We start from the raw sequence: 11,518 nt of genomic DNA on the forward strand, positions 1-11,518 counted from the left end.
TTTTATAGAGCTTTACTGTATCCTACTTATCCAAAACCACATTGTTTTAACATATCTAGCAGCTATTTTATGTAAATGTTAACAGAAGCAACTTTTATGGGTATTTAACATTTGCTATTTTTTCTTAATCTTGACAGTAAATATTGGAGTTGGAGAACCTGACTTCATATTGGGACAGTTGTATCACCTCTCTTCAGTCCAGGCACCTGAAGTTGCCAAATCTTGGGCAGCACTGGCTAGTTGGGCATACAGATGGGGCAGAAAGGTGGTTGATAATGCTAGGTATGTACACTTCAAATATTTAATTGAGATGAAATTTATTGAAGAGGTTAAAGTGTATTATGAGATAAAGATTTAGTGTATCATTATTAAATTTGGGGTAGGTGGAATAATGAAGTATTAATTTTTACAGTCAAGGGGAAGGTGTCCGTCTTCTACCCAGAGAGAAGTCTGAGGTGCAGAGTCTACTTCCAGATAACATAGCTGAAGAAGATAGAGAAAAAATATATGGTATTCTTGGTCAGGCTGTATGCCGGCCAGCTGGAATTCAGGCAAGTAAAAAAAAAAGTTTTAGAGGTCACTTCTAATACAACTAGAGTGTTATTGTTGCTTCATTTCCTTTTAAGGAAATTTGTTGCAGACTGCTCTTAGTAAAACATTGTTTGGAGTTATATAGTTGTTATTTTGACTGAGAACTTTTGATTTTAAAATAGCAGGATAATGCTTGTTTTAAGAGGCTTCACACAGCAGCTGAGAAATCTAAAAGTGTTGTTGGCTCAAGGTCATATTCATTAAGATGGAATTAAATTGGTTTTGTGTGATCCTGGACAAGTCACTTAACCCTGTTTGCTTTAGTTTCCTCAACTGTAAAATGAGCTGGAGAAGGAAATGGCAAACCACTCATTATCTTTTCCAGGAAAACCCCAAATGGGGTCATGAAGACTTGGAAATGACTGAAAAACGACTGAACAACAAAGTTGGATTTAGAGTATAACATGTCCCTATTAAATTGCAATGGTGACAAAGTTAGTTTAACTTCTTTTGCATTAAGAGATTTGTTGAGGCCATTCAGTTCATGATAGTTTGGTAGAGGGAAAAGCACTTGAATTTGCAGAGTCAGAAGGCCAGGGTTCTAGTCTTGGTTCTGACCAACTAGTTATATGACTTATCTCTTTGTTTGTCAAGTTCCTTATTTGCAGAATGAGAAGGATTTTAGATTAGATGATCTTTAGGTTCCATTCTAACTATATGACAGTCTATAATTGGTTTAACTACTATATTATTTGTTTTGAATTATATTTCATGACACATTCTTTTGCCTAAAGAATATAGATACAGTTTTGGCATTAGTTTAGATTTCATGGTATCTAAAGTACTGTATAGTACTAAAGTACTGTAATGGTTTTGGAGTAAATCTGTGGTATTATTCACAGAGTCATTACTGCCTTAGCTTCGGTCATTTTTAATCTGATGAATCCATGGCATCTGGTTTTTCAGTTCTTGTGGGTGGTACGTTAGTGAGTCAGCAAGATTTTCTTGAATTTCCTTTATTCTTTGCTTGCGTGTATGTATTACCATGCCACTGGTTATTAGTGAGTATGTTTTTTGAAAAGCAGAATTTTTATCTTGGTCTGTAATGTTTTACTAAGGGTAGAATTATTTGTTACACATTACATTTATAATACTTTAAGTTCTACAAAGTGTTATAGTTGCAATTCTTAAAGATAGGATGTACAAACTGAATTTCCTCCATTTTATCAATTCTTATATAATTCCAGCATGTATAGTATTCATACTTAACATTCATTCAGAAAACATTTCTTAACCACCTACTGTTTGGTAGACACTTGAATCACTGGGATTCAAGCACAAAACAAAAAAAACTTGCATTCAAGGATTTTATGTTTTATTGGGGAGTCTGCAACAACAGTTATGGATAAGTAAATTCAAATTTGAGGCAAGAAAAGGCTCTAATAACCAGGGAGATCAGGTAAGGCTTCCCATAGGAAATGGCCAGGATCTTTTATTTCATTGAAATGGATGTTTTTTCCACTGGCAGAGATTGCAACCTTCTCTGTGTTTTAATAAATAATTTCAGTTACTGTGGCTGGAAAAATTTCACCAACTTCTGGCCAACTTTTGATTAAGATATGCGTCTCTCACACAGATACAAATGCATGTTATACAAGTACACACACTTGCACAGATACAAATGCACATTGAAGTTTATCAAGTGATTTCCATACAATAACAGTCCCATGGTGTAGCCACTTGATATCTAAGACAGTTGAGGCACAGAGAAATTATGTACCTTACCCGACTGTATGTAGCTCGAAAGTGTCAGCAAGAGGATTGGAAACTAAGTTTCCTGACTTAAAGCAATTTTGTGAATTATTTATATGTCTGCAGAAATATACATGTGTATTTTAAAGACATACACTTCAATTTTCACTTTTTGAGTTGAAAATAGTATTTTTTCCTAATTTTCATTCAGGATGAAGATATAACACTTCAGATAACTGAGAGTGAAGACAATGAAGAAGATGATATGGTTGATGTCATATGGCGCCAGTTATTGGCAAGCTGCTCATGGCTTTCAGATCTCGATGAAAATGCAACAGAGGGACTAATTAAAGTGTGGCGAAAAGTTGTAGATAGAATCTTTAACCTCTACAAACTGTCCTGTAGTGCATATTTTACTTTCCTTAAACTCAACGCCGGACAGGTATGAAATATAATAATGCCTTTTTGAAAAACCAATTTGTCAAAGTTGCTTTCCTAGTGTACGGGAATCATATTACAATTATCCCTTCCACATCACAACTTTTCCCGTAGCAGTTTTGATATATCTTGAATCAGCATAAACAAGTTAAATGAGAATTTTGGGGGAATTTTACGGAAGCCATAGACGACACACAAAGGCCAGCAGACAACACAGAAAAAGTTTAGAAATTAAGAAGTGCATATATCTATATCTATATCTATCTATCTATATATATATATCTATATATATATACATATAATGATATCAATATATTTTATCTTTTAATATCGTAATAATTCAGACTTCTCTGGTACTAATGGAGGGCGAAAAAGTTTTATGTGGATTTTCCAGATCACAGGTGGAAGGGGATAACTGTATAAGTTTTTTTTTTTTTTAAACTCACTCTCTCTCTCCCTGCCTCTTTTCCCCCTCCCATTTTGTTGATTTTTTTTAGATTCCTCTAGATGAAGATGATCCCAGATTGCATTTAAGTAATAGGTCTGAACAGAGTACTGATGATGTTATTGTAATGGCAACATTAAGGTTATTGAGATTGCTTGTTAAACATGCTGGAGAACTTAGACAATATCTGGAACATGGCTTGGAAACAACACCCACTGCTCCATGGAGAGGTAACATTTGAAATGAAGCTTTGTAAAAACCAATACTTCTAATGGAATATATAGGAAACTAATGGCAGCTAGGTGGTGCAGTGGATAGAGTGTAGGGCCTGAAGTCAGAAAGATTCTCCTTCTTGGGTTCTAATCTGGCCTCAGATACTTACTAGCCATGTGACCCTAAGCAAGTCACTTGCCTCAGTTTCCTCATCTGTAAAATGAGCTAGAAACGGAAATGGCAAAGTATTCCATTATCTTTGTGAAGAAAACCCAAAATGGGGTCATGAAGAGTTGGACACAACTGAAAAATGATTGAACAACAACAACAGAGTAAAAATCTAATTATATTTAAACATGGGAGTCTACATTATAGCTCATCATACATCATCTTTTATACTATAAATAATGTCTATTTACTAACGGGCTACATGATGTAGTGAAAAAAGTACTGGGTGGAGACAGGAAAGACTTGTGTTCTAATTCTGCCTCACCAGGAACCAGCTATGTTGCCATGGGCGAAATCACTTTAACACCTTCCTCCTTCCCCAGACTCAGATTCTTCATCTGAAAAATGGAAATACTCATACCTGTAGAATTTATCACAGAGTTGATGTTTGGATCAGATGAGATAATATCTGTAAAGTCCTTGGCACACTTTAAAGAGTTATATACTCAATCTTTTCATAAAGGAGAAATAGGCAGAAAGGGAAAAGACTGGGAAGAGAATTTTATGCAAGAATGAATTTTAGAGTGAATGAAAATAATTAATTTCACAGATTACTTTTATCCAGATCCTCTATTCACATCTTCCTTTGAGACAATGATAAAAATTATATTCTTTAAAATGGTATTAATTTGCTTTGGATTTCACTTTTACTCAAAGTCCTTGACCTGAATAAGGGCTTTTGTACATGGTTCTGTGCTGTCATACGAAGGAAATTCTTACATACTTGTACTAATACCAGAGTATTGAAGTTTCCTTTCTTACAATGATTCTACGAAGCTAGCAGGATTTTCAGTACAGACAGGCCTAATCATACTACACGTTAATTAACCATCTGCTATTTGCAAAGGCATTGTGCCTGACATATAGGGGACACAAAATAATGAAAAACAGTCCCTGCCCAGACGAAGCTTAAGTTCTCCTAGAGATATATAAAACTAGAGGAATCAGGGAAGATTTTCCTTAGAAATGGCACATGAGTTAAATAAATAAGCCGTGATGGAAACTAGGAACTCTTAAGAAATAGAGCTGAGGATAGAGTACATTCCAGGCATGAGGAATGTCTTTGTGAAATCTTGAAAGTGGGAGATGAAATTAGATAGTTTGACTGGGATATATATTGCATGAAGGATGATGGTATGCAGTAAACCTGGAAAAGTAGTCTAGAGCCAGATTATGAAGGGCTTTAAATCCCAAACTGTAGAATTTGTTTTATTATGAAGGCAATAGGGAGCCATTGATGGTTCTTAAGCAAGAGATTTTCATGTTCAAACTTGTGCTTTAGGGAGTTTTTGTGACAGCTTTGTAGAGAATGAATTGGAGAGAGGATAGACTGAAAGCATTTATTCTACTAAGGAGGTTGTTGAAATTATTCAGGTGAGAGTTGGTGAGAGCATAAACTAGTCTGTTGGTCTTAGAGTAGTGAAAAGCATACATAGGTGCGAGTGAGATTGTGAACGATAGAATTGACAAGACTAATTTGTTGGATATAGATGATGAAGGAAAAAGATTTAAAGATTACTTAAAGATTGTGAAACTGTGTTAAGAGGAGTGGTACTCTTAAATAGGAAGGTTTATAGGGTAGGTGGGTTTAGGGGGCAGAAAATGAGTTCTGTTTTGGACATGTTGAGTTGGGAGATCCTTAATAAAACATTCATTTGGAGGTGTCCAATATACAGTTAGTGATATGAAACTAAAGTTCAAGAGAGACTAGCGGTGAGTATATAAGCGTAGAAATAATTGAGCTGGCAAGACCGCATAGAGAGAGAAAAGAGCTTAGGAAAGAGATTTTGGAGATAAACTTAGTTGAGGGGTAGGACATAAATAATGATTCTGCAAAGGAGTCTGAAGTGGGCAGAGAGGAGGGAGAATTAGGAGAGACAGTAGTATCATTAAAACCTGGGAGAGAGTAAATATCCAGGAGGAAGAAAGCAGTCAAGGCTATCTTGCTAGAGAGAAGTCAAGAAGCACGCAGAAAGAATAAATTGTTTGATTTCACAATTAAGAAGTTGTAGATAGCAAGTTTGGAAGCCAGATTACAAGGGACTCAGAATTGAGTGGGAAAAGAAGAAATGGAGACCGTTGGGGTTAAGTAACTTGCCCAGAGTCACACAGCTATTGAGGGTTATATGTCTGAGGCCAGATTTGAACTTGGGTCCTCCTGACTCCAGGGCCAGTGCTCTATCCACTGTGCATTTAAACACCAAAAAATGAACATTTCCACACACATAAGCAGGATATAGACAGAGGATTATATATGAGACCATGAATATTCATTTCTTTCTGCTTGCTTTATAAAAGAATAAATTCCACATTTTACTTTCAAAACCATCCTGCTTTTCTGTGCTTCTTGTTTTCTTCTTGCTCTCTTGTTTTCTTCTGTATATGTCACAAAATGTTTTAATGACCCTCTTAATTTTTGGAGGGGAGGCACATTATTATTGCTAACCTCCCTCTCTCCCCTATATTACATCACCATATAACCCCTTTCAATTGCTCTTGTGTTTGTATTTCAAAGTTCTTGCTCAGCTCTGGTTTTTTCATCAGAAATGCTTCAAATACTTGGCTTACCAAGCAGATTATTCTTGATTATAGATCTCTATCTCTTGCCTTCTTTCTGTGTGCTTTTTGACTACTCTCTAGCAATATTTTGTTCTAAGATCTCTTGTTTATAATTAAAATTGTCAGAGGGGGCAGAGCCAAGATGGCGCAGTAAAAGCATTGACTTGCTTGAGCTCTCCCCCAAACCCCTCCACAATACCTACAATTAAAATTGTCAGGTCTTACTGTGATACTGACTGTGGTCCCTTGGTACTTGAAGTGCTTCTTTCTGGATGCTTGATTTTTTTCTTTGATACAAGAACTCTAAATTTAGGCTGTGACGTTCCTAGTGTTTTTCCTTTTAGGGGTTTCTTTCTGGTGGTAATAGCTGGATTCCTTGTATCTTTACTCTGGTATCTTTACCTTTGGTACTAATAGATTGAGGAGTTTTTCATTTATGATTTTTTGATCATGGTTTTCAAGGAGTCCAATGATTCTTAAATTATCTCTCCTTGGTTATTTTTTTAATAAGCAATATCTTACATTTTCTCATATCCAGTCTTTTGATTATGTTCTAATATTTCTTGCTGTCTTGTAGGATCATTGATTTTTGTTTGGTGTACTTTAGATTTTAGGGAGTCCACTATTTATATAAGATTTTATCACATTCTCCTCTGAGCTATTTATTCTTCTTCCAGTTCTTTCCTTAAGAACTTGTATTTAATTTTTTCTCTTGCTTCATTTTTTTCTAGTTATTTATTTAGTCCTTATTGCAGAGTTACTTTTTCTTTCTAGGCTTGGAATTTGGATCATCTCTGAATTTACAATAATTTTTATTATGTTTGGTATCTTCAGTTTACTCATCTGTACAGTTTTGATTTCCTGGATTCAGGCTTTGTGCAGGGACCAGGCTCTGCCTCTGCTGTGTTTTGGGTGTGGTGTTCAGCTCTGCTTGTTTTTACCCTAAGTCAACTGGGTTCTTGCCCTGTTCTCCATCTCCCCCAAGTTCAATGAACTGAATCTTTAGGGCCCTTTTTAGTGTTTGGAATCTCTGCATAGTTAGACTACCCTAATCTTAAGTGTCACACTTATCACTGCTGTTCCTGTTGCCTTCCTTGGTCAGTATACCACTCTGGGATTTTGACCAGCTGTTTTGCTGTCTCTGGACACAGAGCCTTGGTTCACTCAGGTCACATTTAAAGGCTGTTATCTTTGATTCAATCAGTTGCTAAATCTTACCATTTCTGCCTACACAACTTCTCTCAAATAAGTGCCTTTCTCACTTTACTCTTACAACCACTGCTCTTAGGACCTTGTTACCTGTTGCCTAAATTATTAGAATAGCTTCCTAATCATTCGCCCTACCTCAAGTCTGTTCCTTCTCTAATCCATCTAATATACAATTAATAAAGCTATTTAACGTGCATGTGTGACCTTGTCATTTACCTACTCAACAAACTCCAGTAGTTCCCTATTGATTCTAGAACCAAATATTTTATTTTTATCTTTATCTTTTTTTTATTCCTACCTATTATTAGTACAGTAGTACTAGCAATTTTTGAGCACATACATGATCAAAATGTTTTTATTGAAGTTTGGCAGGCATTGGTTTGAACCTTTCCATGTAGGAATGTTGGCTTAGTTTGGCAATAAATGACAATTTTTCATGGCTTAAATTTTGATCAAAAATAGATCTTTTTTTTTTAAATAGGTCATATTAAGTTCTTCCCTGACCTTTAAATTTTTTTATTTTCATTTTTTTTTTTAAAGAAACCTGTAATTTCATCAGTATAGTAAATTGCCTGTTTTCTTACAGGCGATCCACTTTACCAAAGCAGAGCAATAACTGCAAGCAGTTAAAAGTCTTGGCACCTGAGGGTTACTGAGAGTTTAAGTGACTTGTCCTGGGTTACACTGCAAGTTTGTGTCAGAGACCTTGAACTGAGGCTTCCTAACTCCAAGGGTAGCTCTATCCATTACTACATTAAGGGGAAATGCAAGTGTTTTCTGTCCTGACACAAATGTCCAGTAAGAAATTGTCATAAAAGTATTACTCAGAAGTTAACAAAAACTTTTAAAAACTGTACTTGTTTCCTACTGGCTCACTGTTCCCATCATGTATTCAGTAATGTGAAATTTTGTGTACACTTCAGTGTATAAATAACTATAATTTATGTAATTATTTATTTAAAATCTTGAGGGGAGAGAGTTTACCTTCATGTTGCTTCCCCCCTGTTTTTTGCCTTTTTTATTTTCTTAAAATTTATTATTTATTTTTAACATTCTTGTCTTTTTACTTTTTGAGTTCCAGATTCTCTCCCTCCCCCCCACTGAAAAGGTAAACAGTATATCAGTTATACATGTGAAATTATGCATAGGAAATTTCCATATTAGCCATACTGCTAAGAAAGAAAGAGAGAAAATTATACTTCATTTTGCACTCAGTTCTCTCTGTAGGGGTGGATAGCATTTTTTCATCATGAGTTCTTTGGAATTGTCTTGGATCATTGTATTGATCAGAGTGGCCAAGTCTCTCACAGTTGATCATCATTACAGCATTGCTGTTACTGTGTACAATGATCTTCTGATTCTTCTCACTTCACTTTGCATCAGTTCATCCATGTTTTTGGTTTTTTTTATTCTGAAATCACCTCCCTCATCATATCTTATAGCACAGTGGTACTCCATCATACTCATATGCCACAATTTGTTTAGCCATTCCCAAACTGATGAGCATCCCCTGGATTAAAATACTTAAAGAGTATGAAATGTTTTTTTTTCTTGGTTTATTTAATATGTAAATTCACTGAGAGGGTTCAGCAATGGTTATGTGTTCTAATTCCCATAAAATTGAGAAAAATTAAAACCCATCTGCTATTTTCTTCTGTCTTCGAGGAATTCAAATGATCTTTACACCTAGGATTGAGGGGTGGAGGGGTAAGATAAAAAAAAAAAATCTCAAAGGACGTTTCACTGTAAGAAGTGATATCACAGAGCTGGAGCTAGGAGGGTCAGTACATGGTATCTATTAAGTCAAAGCCTTCATTTTATGAAGCTTTGAAGGTATAGTGATTTGCCCTAGGTCAGCTGGCAGTGCTGGGATTTGAACTGTGACTCCAAATTCAGCTTTTTTTCTGTTCTATGCTGCTTCCCAGAAAACTAACCATTTTCCTGATAGTTCTGATGGGTTGGATGTTTCAGGTTCTTTTTTTTCCCCCCAGAAAAAAGTGTGGATTTAATGCAGTTTAAACAGTTTATTCAAGCTTCTTTATTTCTCTTTTTCCAAAGGTATTATTCCACAGCTTTTCTCCCGTTTAAACCACCCTGAAGTATATGTTCGCCAAAGTATTTGTAACCTACTCTGTCGAGTGGCTCAAGACTCCCCTCACCTTATATTGTATCCTGCGATAGTGGGTACTATTTCACTTAGTACTGAATCCCAGTCTTCAGGTATGGAATGTTAGAATGCTTTCCCCTTGAGTGAAGCTAGTTAAATCCATGTTGTCCTATTGATAGTAATTTTTGTTTACTATAATTTTGTGTTGTGTGAACATTCCCTCATGCACTGTAACTTTATTAGAGTTGTCTTTAATGCCATTTTGTCATTTTTCTTTGTCTGATTTTTAATAAAGATTATTGTAGTATTTGTAGTACATTAATTTTTAAATCCTAGATAATACAAAGAAAAGAAATTGACTTGGAATGAGTTAGTTTGAATCTTGTTTTTAATGGCTTGGTTTTAATGATTCTTTTTCTCACTTTTGTTTATTATATGCACATGGGAGAACTGTTTTTATAATTTGTATGTTGTCTTCATTCTAGGGAACAAATTTCCTTCTGCAATTCCTACCTTGCTGGGCAATATTCAAGGTGAAGAATTATTAGGTGCTGAATGTGAGGGAGGAAGTCCCCCAGCTTCTCAAGATAGTAATAAAGATGAGCCTAAAAATGTCTTAAATGAAGACCAAGCTATGATGCAAGATTGCTACAGCAAAATTGTAGATAAGCTATCTTCAGCAAACCCAACAATGGTGTTACAGGTAAAGGATTTTGTTTTTGTTTTTAAATTGAAGTATAGTTTTCTCAGGACTAAAATATACTTTTAATAGTATTCTGGAAATCATATTTGAGGAATCAAGTTTATTACATAATTTACTTCATATTTTGTTAAGCTATTTGAAATTTGAATTTCAAATTTCAAGATTAATTTTTAAAATTTTTAAAATTCAAAATTACTCAAATACAGTGTTCAGTCATCTTGATATTGTGGAATCACTAATTTGGAATGTTGTAATTTAAAATAAAAATTAGACTTTAAGAATTATGCCTTACATATTCTAAGAATAAGCACATTGTGATGTTTATATAGGTCCAAATGCTAGTAGCAGAGCTTCGCAGGGTTACTGTTCTTTGGGATGAGCTATGGTTAGGAGTTCTACTGCAACAGCACATGTATGTCTTGAGACGGATTCAGCAATTAGAGGATGAAGTGAAGAGAGTCCAAAACAACAACACCTTACGCAAGTATGTTTTTAGTTTTTGTCTTAGATCTTACACTTTCTGACCCAGTTGCATCCAACTAAAACATTCTTATATTAAACTTTTAATAATATTGAAACCAGAATTTTTTTAAAAGTGCACATTGTTTCTACTTTAATTTCTGGTGTCTATAGGAGAAATTAATCAAGAAAATTTAAGAAGAAATGGATATTACTCTTTTTTTGCTTTAAAACATCTATTTTCCACATTGCAGTTTAGCTTGTTTTTGATCTGGTAACATTTAAGTAGAGCTCTACTCACTTGACAATATTAGTTTCATTTTTTAGTAGTTCTGTAGCATCAGGTGCTACTTAAGTTCTATGTATGTAAAAGTTATTGAAAGAAATACATGAAATATTTTTGTATATAATCTTTCCATATTAATATATAGTATCTTATTTGAAATTAATTTTTTCAAGACAACTTAGTCCAAAAAATAAATTTGAAGGCAGTTGCCAAAGGCAGAGACACAGTTGTAAATGAAGAGGCTGACAGGTCTGGGAGGTGGGCTTGGAAATAAAGATAAACTAATTGAAAGGCAATAGTATCCATAAGTCTACATTGATTACAAAACCATACAGCACCAATTTATACTTAGAAAATACTAGAAGCCAAGCCATTGTGTAATCTCTATGCAGTAGAATTGTTTTTTCTCCTGTTCTAGAAGAATTTACATGAGTTTATAGATGTATAGTGTATTTCTAGTTTTTAGTGTTTTATTTCTAAACAAGTTTCATTGCTAGTTATTTATAATTGTCTCCTGTTTGTGATTCATAAATCTAGAAATTGTGTGTGTGTGTGTGTGTGTGTGTGTGTGTGTGTGTGTGTGTGTGT

The 11,518-nt window shown here is 34.7% G+C and overlaps 1 protein-coding gene across 3 annotated transcripts in view; it reads left to right on the forward strand.

Moving 5' to 3' along the window:
* LOC114052506 (serine/threonine-protein kinase SMG1) overlaps nucleotides 1-11,518 on the forward strand; it is a 120,517-nt gene that overhangs the window by 77,793 nt on the left and 31,206 nt on the right. For all 3 annotated transcript variants that reach the window (XM_027875166.1, XM_027875165.1, XM_027875167.1), the window contains 7 exons: nucleotides 138-282; nucleotides 413-551; nucleotides 2,495-2,725; nucleotides 3,219-3,396; nucleotides 9,434-9,595; nucleotides 9,968-10,185; nucleotides 10,515-10,669. In XM_027875166.1, the coding sequence (XP_027730967.1) occupies nucleotides 138-282; nucleotides 413-551; nucleotides 2,495-2,725; nucleotides 3,219-3,396; nucleotides 9,434-9,595; nucleotides 9,968-10,185; nucleotides 10,515-10,669 (1,228 nt within the window). The remainder of the gene's footprint in view (nucleotides 1-137; nucleotides 283-412; nucleotides 552-2,494; nucleotides 2,726-3,218; nucleotides 3,397-9,433; nucleotides 9,596-9,967; nucleotides 10,186-10,514; nucleotides 10,670-11,518) is intronic.

The sequence above is a fragment of the Vombatus ursinus genome, unplaced genomic scaffold, assembly GCF_900497805.2.
Source record: "Vombatus ursinus unplaced genomic scaffold, bare-nosed wombat genome assembly UNPS02014807.1, whole genome shotgun sequence".
In the NCBI taxonomy this organism is placed as follows: Eukaryota; Metazoa; Chordata; class Mammalia; order Diprotodontia; family Vombatidae; genus Vombatus; species Vombatus ursinus.